General features: G+C 41.1%; 1 protein-coding gene across 28 annotated transcripts in view; it reads right to left on the bottom strand.

The window, feature by feature from the left end:
• FOXP1 (forkhead box P1) overlaps positions 1–17,023 on the bottom strand; it is a 635,694-nt gene that overhangs the window by 98,479 nt on the left and 520,192 nt on the right. For 4 of the 28 annotated variants that reach the window (XM_078351478.1, XM_078351475.1, XM_078351476.1 and 1 more), the window contains exon 1: positions 8,146–8,506. The exons of 18 other annotated variants lie outside the window; for them this stretch is intronic. In XM_078351478.1, coding sequence (XP_078207604.1) covers positions 8,146–8,499 — 354 coding nt within the window. In that variant the 5' untranslated portion in view covers positions 8,500–8,506. Of the gene's footprint in view, positions 1–6,785; positions 6,988–7,638; positions 7,742–8,145; positions 8,507–17,023 lie in introns of those variants that run through there. 6 more of the 28 variants (XM_054245861.2, XM_035274645.3, XM_035274646.3 and 3 more) reach the window with 2 other exon arrangements.

Here is a 17,023-nt window from a genome sequence, read left to right on the forward strand (position 1 = left end):
CACACAAGAGAGAGTGCTTTAGCATTGAGAAATATGGCCAAAGCTTCGAAATTACACTTTGATTCATAAAATCTAGCCAGTGGTTTAAATCAATAGTATTTAAAACAGTCATGTGAGTTTTTAACTACAGCACTCTAATATTTATGGGCCCCTCTTTGAGAGTATTCAGTAAAAACGAAACTTTTTTTTTTCCAGATTCCATGCCATCTACCTCAACCTCCTTGAGATAAAAATATTCATTTCTGATGTTTTCTGTGCTACAGGGCTCATGCCTTAACTGGGAGTTCAAGCTAATTCTTCATTTCTTTCTCAAAAGACGATTTAAATATAAGGCAAAAAAAAAAATTCCGATACTGTAACTACCTTAACTATTTGAGTATATAGAAATGAGTATGTTTTATGAGTTAACAATGAATCATAGAAGGCAATTTATGAAGAACTAGAATGATTCTGTCTAGCTGCCTTCAGGGATCAGAAATTCAAATTAAACTTCTGGCAGACATTTAAAGAATGCTAGCATACAAAACTGAATTTAAAAAAACGCACACAGTTAACACTCCTCAGTGGAGTTTCAAGAGGAAATCATGAATTAAAAAAACACATGGCATGATACACTGTTGACTGATACCAACTGGGTGTGGCTGCTCCCAGGTGCACACAAACCTGCGGGAATGGCAGAAATACAGCTGTGCTTGGGACATCACAGCTCTGCTAGTATGGGCCTGCTGCTACCTTAATACCAGCAACTGGGAAAACAGTGTTAGCACTAACAACCGCTGCTGAAAGCCCCTATACTGCTGTGTAAATTCTGCCTGATATGGCTTCCTTTTCCTTCAAAATGACTCTCTATCACCTGAATGCTGAAGTCTATTAAAATCATATGCCTTATTATTTTCTTTAACACCCCATGGGGAAAGGTAGACGATGGGAAGAGAAAAATCTAAAAAGCAAACAAACAAATAATAACACTCAGAGAAACAATACTTATTTCTAATCTAGGAGACAATTGAAGGAATTGAGTGGGAGGGGAGAAGACACAATATAAATACTGAAAATAACATGTTATCATTTTTCTCTCTGTAGTTTACACTCCAGTCAACTCTAAGTAAATACTACCTAGTATACACACACATACATTTACATTTTGCACATCAGTTATCGTCCCATAATTACTATGTGTACAAATAATAAAAATGAGAAGATAAAAAATTTTAAACATTGTTCTATTTTTATTAACCTGGTTAATAATTTAAAAACTCTTTTTACCCTCTGATCATTCGCCACATGTATGTCCCAGGAAATTCACTTCCCTTCTAGCCTTCGGGCTGTATCTGGGTGACAACTGGCCAGGTTTGGCAGTGTCACCTGGTTAATCAAATAACAGGAGCAAAACAAATTAAATTAGAAGGCTCCAGAATGTCACAACAAAACCAAACAGAGAATATAGCTCCATTAAAGAAAGAAAAAAAACTATGCCAAGTTTTTATGGTCATATATAAGCTAGCCTGTGTGGAGAAAATTAAACATCACCTCTGGGCCCCTGTGAAAAACAAGTTTTTATAATTAATAAGCCAATGGATACAACAGATGCACTGGCAAACATTAAAGTTACAAAGCTTCTATTTCTCCATGGTATTTAAAACAAAACAAAACAAAATGAACCAACCAGGTACTATGCAGGTAACGATCACGCAGGAAAGAATATACACTTCTGACATACTATTTCGGTCTTGAAAAAATTTTAAAAAACATGCTATTTATGTGGAAAGTATAATTCTGTTTCATTATGGAATTCTGCTTTTTGTATAACTCTTTTAGACTTAGCTATTTTGCCACAATACTGTACAAAGCACTAAGGCAGGTAATGGTTATTATATTAATGCAAAATCATCTAGGTAGTCAGTCATTAGCATAACAGTTCTCTCAGTAACAATACAACCAACTATTAAAACATTTTTTCAAAAGACCTCTTTAAAATGCAATTAGCATTTCATTTTTTTTTTATCATTTTGTTTATTACATTCTATCAAGAAAGGCTATCTTTCTTTCACAAAAAAATTGTAAGGCCAAGACTCGCCTGCCAATCAGGAGTTATTTCAGGTTATCAACCATAATAAGCAATCTCCAGCAAGGGTCTCTGAGCTCTTCTTTTGTCTTTAAATTCTAAAAAGTGGCATAAATGCATATTTGTTTACAGCAGAGGTATTAGTGGAACATCAACTGCTCTACTCTAACATTTCCCAGGCACACAAGGTTACTCCACTAAGTGCCAGTATAATTGTTTTAGCTCTAATAAATATCAGCTTCATTTGCATAAAAATGTAAAGTTTACATAAATTAAATCGCTTCTCCCATTAGCAGTTGTTAAATACAGGAAACAATGGAAGCTACACATGAAAATAATCACTCAATGAGCACTGATTCTTTCAACCTAGCAACTATTATTATTATTTAAATCAAGAAAATGCCTCCTCTTTCCTTCTTCAACCACTTTCTCCTGTAGCTGGGATGGAAAACAATTTAGTGCACGTGAACTAAACATGCTATGGGATTTTTATATTAACAACAAAAATCATGTTTAAGTGCTGCAAATGGGAGGAGGGCAGAACTATTCCAAGGAGGTACCCCAGAAAAGATTCTATCCACAGATCTCTAGCTCTTGAAGAGAAAAGGAAGAGGCCTTGGTTAAGTAAGTTCTCTTAAATTGAAGTATTACTCAAAAATAATGAAAGAGACAGCAACTGTTTCAATCCTATCTGAGACACATACATGATTAAAATAAATAAAAGATAACTTGTGGATACAGTTTTAGATCAACAGTTACTGTTAAATGAAGAAAAATATAATGTCTATCTTCTGTCTAAAGAAGATTTTTCTAACACAAAGAATTAAATTTGTAGCTCTGCTTTCTTCATGATTTAATCAGCATAGAAAATTTCATAGGCAGCTTAACTTCAAATATATATATATTTCCCCATATTACTGAGAGGGAGATGGAACTATAATTGAATTTAAACACACAGGTAGGCCCAAATTAGACCATTTCCAAAGTTTTATAAGGCCTTACTTAAGGTGCAATCACTCTTTAAAAAGAATTACAACTCAAGTTTCTCAAATTGTACAGTTTCTCACGCCTATTTCCAACACCTTCACCTTATGCATCATAGTTAAGCTAAAGGGTGCAAATTAGATTCTAATGAGAAAACATCAGTTGCTTCTTTGACAATCTCACCATTCCCTGATTTATTTCTAATGAAGACAAAGCCCAACCAAAAGCTTCCTACAAGTTAAAGGTCAAAATATGTTCAAAAATGCCTAGTAAAATCAAGGCAAATGGGAAACCCGTGCAGACCCGCCTCGTGAAGTGGTGTGACAATTAGAGTAATTGTACAAAAAACCATCTTCAGGAAAAAGTAAAAGAAATTAAGCTGCCACAACTGTAACAGGTTAGATGAAAAAAATCAAAATTTAATGTATTCTCCCCTGTGTCATCTTGTTTTGTCAAGACATCAAATAGAATTGGGAAGTACAAAATAACAAGCCCTTGAGAAATCACAGAAGCCGACCTTTTTGATGTTGTTGATTTACCTTGTTCTCAGTTATTTGAACAATGATGTTTCAGATTTAAGGGCAAGATAAAGCTTAGAAATTAAAACATGATACCAAGGTATTCTAAAAAGCTCACCATAACATTTGGCCTGCATCTTCATTGATTAGTTGCTTTTAACCAGATTTGAAAATGAGGCACAATGCATGTGTTCAGTATTCATTTTTCTCATTCGAAATTAATTTCCCTTCAAACAACTGCCAGGTTGGAAGAGGGACTCAAAGAAGAGCAATCCTACAATCCAAAAGCAGAGGCGCAGATGAGCTCGTCTCAGATAATTCAAGTCCCCACCATCTGCAAAGGGTTGTTTAGCTAAGAGATACCTGAGTTTTCTTTTTTAAATGGAAGAAAATAAGGCTGAATGCAAAATGCCACTTGGTGAGGATAGAAGGGAAGTATTGCACACTCTGGAAGGACTAAAACAAGAGTTCAGAAATATGCTGCTTCCAACAAAACAAACCCTTGACACCAAACAACAAATCTAGCTTACAGGGTTAAGACTATCCCCACATCTAGCCATACAGATCCGCAGAAAGCTACCCTTTTGCCCCAAGAGAGCTATAGCTCATCAGCAATGTAACTTCTAGTCTTACATGAAATGTTATGTGCAAAGATACATAAAATCAAGCTATCACAAGACAGCATTCTCAACTTTTATATGTAAGTAGCTCCTTCTACTCAAGCATACATATAAATCGAAAACTGTAGCAGTTAAAACTGTTTGAGACACTAAAAATAACCTAATATTTGCAAGCATTATAATTTATGAAACCTAGACAGTTAATAAAGCTGTTTAATGCTAGTTCCTTGTCATTGAATGCATATTTAAAAATATAACACACAGAGAGACACGATTTATGTATTTATTTACTCTAACCTTTTTGATCAACTGTTGCTACATTATCCCTGGTTTGTAAATCAAGGGATGATGAACTACCTGAAGTGGATTCTAACTGACCACTGTAGCTGCCCAGTTAACAAGAACATGGTTTTCAAGTTATCTTTAGTGATGTTTGTCTCTAACTAAACCACATAATAAAATAAATTCCTCCAACCTTCCTTTTTGCCAATTCAGATTTTACTCAAATTTTAGTATAGACTGAGAAGCTAGTCACAACATTCTCTCCTGATTGTCTTAAAAAACCAGTAACTCAAACAACGTTTCTGCTACATTAACCGAGACAAACCTGAAATTTCATTGTTTTTAGTTAATCTAGATTTTAATTTCACCGTATCTTCCAATTGTGTAGAGGTTGGCTGAAAAGTTGGAGAACTGGTCAGTGTCATAAAAGAGTTTATCTTTCAAGTGACAGGTCCTGACAACAAATAAATGGAAGGCAACGATCGTGAGGGTTTTGTTTTTTAAGGTACATTTAACTGCAAACAAAACAAAACAAAAAATTCAAACCAACCATTCCTATCATAAGCTTTCTGATGATTTATGGTTTACCAACTGAGCAAGGTTACGCAACACTGCATGCCTTTAGATGCATTATTTCAGCCAGTTGAGATTTAATTAAGATCACAGCCTCTAAAATCCCTGTCAAATGAAAATTCAAAGAAGACAATACACTATATATCCTCATGCAGAATGTTTCCATTCCATCTCTTGAAAAATATGAGTTAATCCGCGTTTCTATGGCTGCAGACAAAAGTTCGCTAATTTTGTTTTCTTTTGACACTTAGGTTGTTTTCTATTTTATGTCATGAGATCATTCCCTTCCAGGGAAGGAAGAAAAAAATCGAGAGTGATACATGTTGCAGAAAATGCTCTTGACATTATTAGCCGACATTATCATAGCTTAGCCATGATGCCATCACATTTTCATGTAATCAACCCATGCTTAAGTTTCATTTAATAAAATGTTTATTAACACAAAACAAACAGAAAGCCTACCTTAAATTACTCGGATTAGATAATTGACATGTTATGCTTCTCATTTCCTTAACCAACTTTTTGTCAGACAAACTGCACATTTGGGCAGGAAGCAAAGTTCTTAAGGTAAACGGGTGAATATAAAGCCTATTACTTTCTCTTTAACTTAGGGTTAAAAAAATTCTCTATAGATTTCTTTCTTATAGACTGGTACTGACCTATACTATTTTTTTAAAGAAGAAAATGTATTACTATGTGGCCCTTTACCTAGTCAAATTATTTTTATTTGCATCTTAATATTTGGTTGCTTATCTCATGCCTTAGAAATGACAGGTGCTTGCAGTCTCACTCTTGACAGGCCACTACACAAATAACTGTCTTGCCTGAAAGGGCTAATGCAGTACTAATGAACAATAAATCAACTTTGATTATCAAGTGTCAGCCCAATGCGTTTTCAGTTCAGCTCTATCACATCCTACAGTAAGTCAGCCAGTGTCTCTGGGTAGGCAGTCTGTATTTTGGTTTCATTTTTACACACTTTTCACTGAAATGTGTCAGGCAGCTACAAAGAATCACATAAAATAGACATAGACCTTTTTTTCAATGTATGCAAAGGGCATCAATTAGGACAAGGTGCTTCTGTCTTCAGTTGATTTACTTAGTGCTCACTCTTAATAATCAAGGAAGCTTTGTATTCTTTTAAACAGTAACACCAACAGGTCAAACCCTAAACTAGAATCTTAATGTGATCAGGTTCCAGATCTTTGGCACTGACATGCTAGCTTGCGCTCTTCAACACATAAACTACCTCTGATTGCACAGATACATTCCTCTTGGAAAACTCATTATATAAAAACAAACAAAAACAGCAACACAGAGCCGCTTTGAAAATAAAAATGCCACTTGCTTGAAACTTTAAAAAAATTGGCTTAACACTGACTTCCTAATGATAAATGTAACTTATTTTTTTTCTTAAGCAGATTAGTCATTGATAGTATGATTCACATTTCCTGTTATCAGGCTTAATTTTTCCCCCAAATGTGTCACTTTTAGAATGCTGGAATCTATGGAAATGAGGTGATTTGCATTTTTAAATTGGTTTGATTAGAACATTTGGTTTATTTGGAAAAAAATATAAAATTACTAGAGATTTTAGTTATAAGTGTCAGGCCTTGAAGGAGTTAATCCCAAAGAGGAAGAGTCTATATGTACTTTGCTCTAAAACTTTACCACCCATTTCCTAAAGGTCCTCTCCTTCCCATCACCATACTTGGGGGGGGGGGGAGTCCCGTTTCCACTGACCGTCTTTCACGCAGTTCTGACAGTTGAGTTAGCTACATTCAGAGCCGGTTCAGCTGGGAGTACCCCGTGGCAATTCCTCAGTCTGCTGCACGTCCAAACCCAAACCCCGCTCACTACTTAATTAACCAGCCAAGTAATGCAACAGAGGTTTAGAATCCCCAACCTGCCAGTGTTCCATTCGCTCGCCCGCCTACTCCGGTGTGGGGCTCTGTGCCTCTCCCTCCCCCTTTACTGTGTGTGTGAACTCCTCGAATTTGAACAGCTAAGCTGAAAATAGCCTAGACAGATATAGAAACAAACTATCAGAAGCAAAGAAACATCCACAAGGGTTACACTGAGATAGAAGGCTCCTTGTATATTTCACACGCTCTGAAAGTGACAGAAATCACACCCCAGATACGTCCCCCGAATGGAGTGATGGCGAGGGCTTCACCAAAGTGGCTGCATGAAGGCCAGACCGGCAGAAAATGAATCGCAAACGAAAGAGAGAGAGAGAGAGAAACACATAAGCAGGACTTCCTCCAACTCTCAACTACACCCCACCCATGAACATTTAAAAAAAGAGAGCGAGAGTGTGAGCCAGAGAGCAAGGGGGGGGGGGGGAATCTCTCTCCAGGACCCACAGGCCTGCAGCTCCTTCTTCTCACCCCTCCACTCCCTCCCCGCCTCCACTTCCAAAGCGCAACTCCTACCCAAGTTGGTAAACAGCGAGGATGAGGATGATTTTTTAAAAGACTCAACTTCAGAACCCTCGGGCGCTCCTGCCTTCCCCAGCGAGGCCCCCCAGGAAGCGGGCGCCGCGGAGCCCAGGGAAGGAGAGCGAAACCGGCAAAGATCAATCAGAAGGACCAACCTGACACTCTCCATGTAGCCGCCAGGCGCGCGGAGCCGGGCTCGGGGCGCCCGCGCGGGCCGGGCGTGGGGTCCGGCGGCCTCGGCGTGCAGGCGGACTGCACGCGCGCAGGGGCGCTCCGGCTCGCGGGCTGACAAGACGCGCCGCGCCGCGCCCACCCGCCCCGCCCTGCTCCACCAATCACAACCCGCCTCTAAACACCCCGCGCCGCGCCGTGCCGCGCCGCGCCGCGCCCCACACAATGGGCTCCGCGGCCCGCGCCCCGCGCCCGCGCGCCCCGGCCCCCTCCGCGCGGCAGGTGAAATCACGCTCGGGTGCAACCCGGCTTTTGTCTGGAGAGCAACTCTACTTAATAGCTGTTAACCCGGTGACCCGCCTCCGGCTGACGTCTGGGGCGGCCGGGCTCGGCGCGCTCCGCTCCCTCCGGCCGGGGCTCCGCGGGGCCCGGGCTGCCGGCTGGGCGGCGTGTTTGTTTCGTCTTTGAAACTGACAAAGAGTTGTCCTAACCTTTCCGAGAAACCCGGGAGGCCGAGGAGGGGGACCCGGCGCTCGCGGAGCGAAGCCGACTGCTCCGAGCAACTGTTCGGCTTCGGGAGGAGACGCGGGTCTCCCAGGCAGCGCGGAGAAGCGCTTTCCTCGAAAACCACCCAGGGAGGAGAACTTTCGCTTCACGTCGGGGGTTTCGCAGAGCCTCGGCCACCCCACACCCCTTTCTTTCCCGGAGTCGGGCTCGCCAAAGTGTGCCAGTGTGCGCCGAGGGAAACTAAGCCGACGCGGGCTGGAAATAAATAACAACCAAACGTGCCTGGTCGCTGAACCAGGCGACTTCCCCTCTAGAACGACAGCTGCCGAAGAAAGCATCTGCCACACGTTTGCTAAGAAATAATTCTTTAAATTCCTTTCTTATTTATGCAACAATAGCAACAACAAAAGCTACTCTCAATAAGCACTTTAGGATGACCTTCTCTATTAGAAATAGTCACTGCTCTTTCAGGCTATTGAAAACTGAGTATAGTGTGTTTTTTTTAGTCAACAATATGCTAACTTCGTTGGCTCAACTGACACGATATACGCGCCAGGTTAATCTAGTTCATTTCGGCGGCTCAATAAAATCACCTATTTACCATCTTCAAACTTGGAGAAAAACTTCCTGGCCTATGTATTTTTTAAAGAGATACACACAAAATCTCCACACATATTTTTATTCTTTTTCTCAAAACATTAGAGGAAAAGGAATAGTGTGACATCAATGAATATCTGTTTGCTCTCAAAAACAAAACAAAAAACACAAAAAAACAAAACCTGACCCAGTAATTTCAGGAGTTTTACTTGAAAGTACTTTTTGATGTGAGGTGTATTAAATGCAGGTTACTACAAACCAGAAAAAATACTGGTAATATTTCCAATCAGGCAAAGGCCAAAATTTCAGTAGGGTCAGCGGGGAGCAAACAATTCCCTCTTTACGTTGGCTGCAAAAGAGACAGAAGCGCGAAGTGACCATCAACGTACGATCAGATGTTAAATGGGCACAGCGCAGATCGCTCTTCACCCTAAAGTGTTTTTGTGTCAGATACCAAATTTATTAATGGGATTTTTTCAGGTCACAAAATGTGACCCCACCCTCTCATGAATATTCAACAGAATCAAGGGCGCTTTTGGGGGATGGAAGGGCCTTAAATCTGCCAAACTGTTCCCTGATTATCAGTAGAGTCCTGACTCTTAAAGAGACAAGGTGCTTTTTCCTAAGGGACTAGCAGAGAGCCCTAACGGCAGGAAATAAAAATAAAGGAAGTGCTCTCCAACCAGTGTACAGAGAGAAAGTGGAAATAGTCATTTCAAAACGCGTGACATTTTTCCCCCAAAGTATTAAAATTGAGTTTTAATGTTTATAAACAAAATTGGGATGTACTTTGAATCTGCAGTGTATTCTGATTTTCGAAACTAAGTTCTTCATGAGGCATCCATAAAACTCATGCATGCTTTTAGAAGGTGGACCAACTCCTTTACAGGTGTTTCCCAGCTAATAGTCTCCAGGTGCATCAAAACAAACAACAAACAAGCAAACAGAAAACATTACAGACGCTTATGACCCAGCTGTGGAGACAAGCCTTAAACAAAGTAATTAGAGAGTGATGCAATGCAGTGCTTACTCAAGTACTAAATTGCATGGTGGTGGCTGTGAGCACCCTGGGACCACAAAGGAGGAGATCACTAGGAGCAGGAGGGGTCTGGGAAGGCCCCATGGGGAGGTTGCCTTTAAAAGCTGATGGTTTGGATAAGGGGGAGGTGACAACAGAGAGAAGGAAATGTCTTGGCACACTAACTCAGAAGCCCCCTGGAGCCCATCTCACCCTCTCTCCAAACAGACAGATGATATGGTGACTCAGACTACTTCTGGGCAAGGAAATGTCCCATCAGTGATAAACCTGGATAAACTACATATGCCCAGGCCACTTTGGTTAATTCTAAACTCCTGTGGTCCTGTGTATTTGTCCTGTGTTTGGGATTCAGGAAGAACTGGAACTTCCATAGCTGGAGTATAATATAAAATGTTTTAACCAATAGTAACTCAGAAGACTTCGTTAAAATCATTTATTCATTGCTATGAGCACCAGGTCATTTTAGAAAGGCTGAGTAAGAAAGGCCAAAAAAAATTTTCGGATTGTGGAAACTGAGGTGTAGCAAAGTAAAGTGATTTCTCCCAAGAATCAAACATGGCCAGGTGCAGTGGTTCATACTTATAATCCCAGCACTTTGGGAGGCCAAAGCAGGAAGATTGCTTGAGATTAGGGATTTGAGACCAGCCTGGGCAATGTAGTTGGGACTCTGTCTCCAAAAAAAAATAAAAATAAAATACACACACATACGTAATTAGACACATGTGATGGTGCATGCCTATAGTCCCAGCAACTTGGGAGGCTGAGGTGGGAGGATCGCTTGGAACCCAGGAGTTCAAGGCCGCAGTGAGCCGTGATCTCACCACTATACACCAGCCTAGGTAACAGAGCGAGACCCTGTGTCAAAAAACAACAACAAAAAAAAAAAAACATACCACAAGCCTCCAAGAGGAAGCAGATACTGGATAATTATAGAAAAAGAGAAGCCATAATAATATAAAATGAATACCTAGGGGGGCAATGCTGGGGGGGGAGACAGGCCAATGTTTAAGGAAGAGTAAAGGAAATGCTAAATACCATACTTTAAAAATATTTTTGATGCCCACATCCTAACACCCACAACAGATACAGCTCTTGTTCAAACACCACATATTAAGAAACCTGTCAGTTGCTAAATGAGTCCATTATGCAGCTGGCTGTGCACTTAAGAACAGATTACTATGATCCCACACCAAACTCTAACCACCAAATAACACACCTGGGACTAAAATCATGTATTATATTTGGTTCTGCTGAGTCCTAGCCTTGAACACAGAAGAAAGTGAAAGGTTTTACTGCCCATTCAGAGCTGAGAATGGAGGTAAGATGTATTAAAGGAAGAGTCAGGAGCATCTCCTAAGGACATTATTCCACACACTGATAAATGGCCTTGTGGTGAGGTAGACGCAGCAATGGTCACTGGCCCACGTGGTCCTCAGTTCCACCGAAAGGCCTGCTTTGCCAGAAGCTGCTTGGAAATAACTAGAGAGCATGGAGCAAAAAATCAACTGTGTGATCAGAGGCCAAAACCTTAATTCAAGTTTGCTGTCTTCTTCTGAACAACACCTGTGTTAACACAACACACATTTTCTTTCCCCCTTCCAATTAATTTAATGGAGTAGCCTGGACATATTCTGAAATGACAGAACTTAAAGAGATTCAACCAACTGATTGTGTTGCTGGAGAGAAAAAGCTAAAGCAACAGGAATACAAAATGTAAGCCCAGTAGTATGCCTGATGGGCTGCCCAGGGAAGCTTGCCCCCCCAGGAGGAGGACTGCTTTAAGTATTTCTCCAAAGAATGCCAAAGGGGCAGCCAATTAGAGTTACTAAATTGCAACAGCAATGCCCCATTCCTGAGATCTGGGCTTCTGTCTCCAAGGAACCACCATTCTGTCTTGATTTAAGCAGTGCTTTTACTTAAAAAATACAAATTAATACATCATCCATCTACAGGGAGCTGAGGCAGTTAGTTCCATATTGATATTGTTTATGTCACTGTTATGCGTATGTTGACAATGAAGCTAATTATGTTGTTTTGCTTCTGTGCCTGCAAGTTTGGCCAAGGGAAAAGACTGAGTTCTCACTGTTTCACAGGAGTTTAAATTCCCCTTAATGCGGCCTCCAAATTGCCGTTTGCCTCTTCGTGTAATGCAAGATTTTATAATGCCATTGCTTCTGGTGAATTTGTACGTACACGGTGTGACGTGTCAACATTCAGGTGACTTAGGAGTATGAGGAGCTATGGAAAACATCAACCTAAAAACAAATCCTTTAAAAACATTCATACACACCAGAGGTAAACAAAATCATGACAGAAAAGAAAAATGGCAACATCCTTGCCTAACTCGGCATCTAATTGACAGTAATAAATGATCCTCTCTCATTTATGATAAAACTATAATCCCTTGTTTTAACATAATGTAAAATTTGTTAATGGACTGCTTCTGCCATGAGGTTAGAACAGATTACATTGAAGTGTGCAAAGTTCTTCAAAAGGTACATGTTTTGGGGCAGTAGAGCATGTCCCAAAGTGCTGTATCCTTCAGATATCCGGGAAAAAAATCACCACCACCAAGTGAGATTTGTTATTTCTCTCCCAAAGAGTGACAGTATTTTTGGCCCACCCAGAAGCAAACCCTCGATTTTTAAGCATAATCAGAAATGAGGCACTAAAGGGGAAAGAAAAGATGGCTCTTGGAGAATGAAATTACATTTTAATACTTTTTAATGTTTAATTATGTAGAAATCGCTGAATATCAGATAAAGGCAACTGACCACCTTTATTTAGTATAGTCAGCTTTTCCAGAGACTTGCGGTGTGCAGCAGGCCTGCAAAGAGGCAAAGGGAGCGTGTCCCATCCTGCCCTGTGAACAATGCTCACACGTCTTCCTCCCAGGCAACGCCACCCTCCCCTGACCCTAGGTTGACACACCCTTATGTCAAAACCTTCTTGACGCCTGCCCTCTGCTGGCAAGCCTGCCAGGATTAGGAAATTTTGACTACTTCTACTTAGTCAAAAGACAACTCTCAAAAGCCAGACAGAGAAAGGACATGTAATGAACGATTAACTGGAATATATAAATTAAGACATTTAAACAAAATGGGGGGAGGAAGGGGGGCGCCCCTAGTGAAATATGGCACTTTTAATGTAAAAATGCACATTTGTCTATTCTATTGCCTGCTCGCTCACAGCAGGGGAGTGCCAAACTCTATATTTTAGCTTGCCTAAGAGAACAACCTGTATTACTGTTGGGCATCTTGCCTTCTTTTGCTCACTCTCCGGGGAGTTCAGGTAGGTGCATTTTCAATAAAACACCTTCTTAGCAGTAATGGGCCACTGTTCCCATTTCAGTGGTCCCTGAGGTTTGACAATACAGTGTATTTAGCTGACTTGCAGTTCGAGTTTTCTTCTGGCATTCCTAAGATCCACAAAAAGAGAAGAGAGAGAGAGAGCAAAAAAAAAAAAAAAAAAAAAAAAAAAAAAAAGCAAAAGAAGAATACTTACTTATCCTTTGTTTAAGTAAGAAAACAGTTAACTTTGAGGCTGATGAGCTGACTTAACACAAAACAAGGGCGCTCTCGGTCCCTATCCCGGCTACAGGAACCCTCTGCGGAACCCTCTGCACACGTGTGGGCCAGATTCCCAGCTGAAGGAGGGCTCTGGGCATTAGGGGGTAAATTTCCACAGCAGCGTGCTGGGGTTTAACAGTGCAACTCCTGTCAGTGTCAATGGGAAGCACGAGGCCTGTACAAATCCCTGCATACCATTTCAAAAATATATCTCCAAGACGGGAAAATGAAGCTTAGCAGTTGCAACCTCAAAAGCATTCAGGAAGTAGCACTCTTGACAGCGCTTTAGATGCCGAGTAAATGCTCTTATAAAGAACACCCAATCCAGCCGACAATAAATCTTACACCGGGGAAGCCGGCACAGGGCTGTGGAATCCCCTCCAAGATAATTGCCTTCCACACTGTGTGGCATAGAAACCGCTATACAGAAAACATTTTCTGGGGCTCTGCAGCTCGCTATGGCTTGCTTTTCTTTCCTTAATAGTCACCAATTACACAGACGCTGACACCCTATTTTCGAGAGTGACCATATAAAAGTCTCAAGGTTTGTTTCCTTTTCTAGAAAAAAAAGGTTGTAAGGCCAGTTCTAGGGGGTAGGGGTGGGAGAGGGAGGTTGAGAACAGAGGATGTGTGTTAAGAACTCAGGAATGGAATCTGAGACAGGCATCCAGGTGAGCAAGCCTGGATGTCTCCACTTTCCAGTCTTTGAAGGTTCACGTAGTTTTCAGACAGCTCCAAGTACTGGGCCTCATCTACAGGCCGCTGAAGCAATCAGCAGATCTTTTCTAGTCTACAGTGGCCTCAAGCAGGCTGTTTAACCCTGAGATAGTACAGGAGTACTAGATATGACTGAGGAGTCTATTAATGTGATTGTGGGTAAGTCATGTCACCTCTCTGCACCCGCACATTTCACCTAAATAAAGAGGAAAAGAGGAAAATGGATGAGATCTCTCTAGTTTTTTTTTTTTTGAGACGGAGTCTTGCTCTTGTTACCCAGCCTGGAGTGCAATGGTGCATCTCAGCTCACTCCAACCTCTGCCTCCTGGGTTCAAGAAATTCTCCTGCCTCAGCCTCCCAAAGAGCTGGGATTACAGGCACCTGCCACCATGCCTGGCTAATTTTTGTATTTTTGGTAGAGAGAGAGTTTCACTATGTTGGCCAGGCTGGTCTCAAACTCCTGACCCTCAGGTGATCTGCCCGCCTCAGCCTCCCAAAATGCTGAGATTACAGGTATGAGACACATGTACAGCCTCTATAGTATCTTTGATGACGACGACAACAGCTATCATCACTGCTATCATTACACCTATCATGTACCAGGTGCACATTTTGTATCAGCAAAAGACTAATCTCTAGGTATTTTCTGCTTACAATTAGGATCTTAAATAAAACTACCAGAAATAGGGCTTGGTGCAGTGACTCATGCCTGTAATCCCAGTGATTCAGGAGGCCAAGGGAGGAGAATCACTTTGGGCCAGAAGTTCAAGACCAGCCTGGGCAATGTAGCAAGACCCTGTCTCTACAAAAATTTTTAAAAAACTAGCCAGATATAGCACGCATCTGTAGTCCTAGCTACTCTGGAGGCTAAGGCAGGACATTCACTTGAGCCCTGCAACTTAACGTTGCATGAGCTCTGATCACATCATTGCACTGTACTCGAGAGCCTGGGCAACAAGAGTGAAACCCCATCTCTAGAATGAATGAATGAATAATACCAAAACCACCAGAAATATGGTCTAAAATTATAAATAGGATTTTATAGCTCGGTAATCTCAAACACTGTCACATCAGCAATGAGTCAGGGAACAAGAACCAAAAACATGCTTTTTGGAAAACAACCCAAAGCCTTTATTGGGACCTTCTCTAGGTCGTAAGCCCCATGAAACATCAACGACCTATAGTCTATACGGTAAATCACATACATGCTTTAAGACTTGGTTGATTTAGTTGAAGGGGGCAGATGAAGACTAAAACAAACTGACTTCTAACTATATTTATGGTTTTTGTGCCTGTGACTTTTTTCTCCTCTTCCTTAACCACTCTGGTTCTTTTCTTTCAACCATGCCTGCTTTCACCAAAAAGATTTCTGAATACCCAGTCCAGCCTCCCAAACCACTTGCTTGCTTCTGTCGGTTTCATATTGGAAAAGAGAAATGAAAGTTTTATCAGGTGGCTGCTACTGATGGTGGTGGGGGGTGCCTTTTCCATCTCAGATTGAAGCCACAGCTAAGGTTTAGATTGGATTGCAAGGGACATTTGGAAGAAAGAGTAATCAGATCCCACAAAGACATCAGACCCCTTTTGTATTAATAGTTTAATAGCGTCTTGAGAAAATGCATATAGAAATGTAGTCCAGCCTGCAGGCCAAGTATTTGTTTTTTATTATTTCAAATGACATTTCATCTTTCATGAGGAAAAGCAGTAGATGAAGCAGGAAGAAGCTTTCAGGTCATATAGAACTTCCCTCTTTTCAAACAAATAAGGCATTGTGTTCGAACAATAGGAGGAATGTCTAATTGATCTTAATTAAATTCAGTGATGTCCAATTTTTGAGATGGGTCAGAACACATCTATGTAATGTCACAACCCAACAGGCCAGACCTTTGAAATCAGGGAACACTGTTTTCTGACACCCTTTTTCATCCTTTCACCATCCCACTAGGATCCTAACTTATTCTTCCCTCTAACTTTGTTCTCTGCTTACACCCTTCTCTATACCTCATGTGAATCCTGACCTCTTCCTGCTTTGGGGCTTATATTTTAACAACAGCAACAGCCATTCCCCTTATCTCTGAAGTTTGCAAAGCCCTGTCATCATTCTTATGACAAGCTATGAAACAGGAATCCCATTACCTCCGCTGCACATAGAGAAGGCTACCTGGAGTTTGGAGCAGAAGAGATGTGAGTTTGAACCCAATATTTGTTACCCATCCACAAAGTAGGTGAGGGGCAAAAGTTTATAATGTCTGCATTTTCTCATTTGTAAAGTGGGAATGATTATCTGCCTCAGAGTAGACAGATGTTTCTGTTGTTATTTTCTGAGGGGGTGTCAACTTCTAAAATAATGTATTCTGATTGGAGAGCATTGGTGTGAATATTTGATCCAACATATGGCAAGTGCACAGTGTCTAGCAAACCCTCCAATGTTGTTCACTGTTAGGGGACTCATCTGAGGTCCTTTACCGGTGAATGGGAGAGCTGGGATGTGACTCTGTCCTCCAGGGCTCAGTCTCCTGCATTTGGGACCCTCTTCATTTGCTGGTGACAGAGCTTAGATGTCGAGACAATGCTAAGATAACAAGAACCAGAGCCACTCTTGAACAGGGAGGTGCAGGAAATCCTCTAAAGAAGCTACCAATTACCAACTGGGAAGCACGTACTGTGACCTTGGCACAGGATTTGACAAAGAAAGGGAAAATGAGGGAAGGGCTAGTGCCTGGTAACAAGATGGCTGAGAAATGCAGCAATACTTATGGGAATGTGTGATGCAGTTGGCATTTCCTACAAAAGTGCTTAATGCTTCAAGCAACCCTATGAAGGAGGTATTATTGTGCCCACTTAACAGATAAATAAACTGAGGCTCTAAGAACTTACATTATTATTTTTCTTTGAGATGGGAGTCTCGCTGTGTTGCCCAGGCTGGAATGCAGTGGTACG

The sequence above is a fragment of the Callithrix jacchus genome, chromosome 15, assembly GCF_049354715.1.
Source record: "Callithrix jacchus isolate 240 chromosome 15, calJac240_pri, whole genome shotgun sequence".
NCBI lineage: Eukaryota > Metazoa > Chordata > Mammalia > Primates > Cebidae > Callithrix > Callithrix jacchus.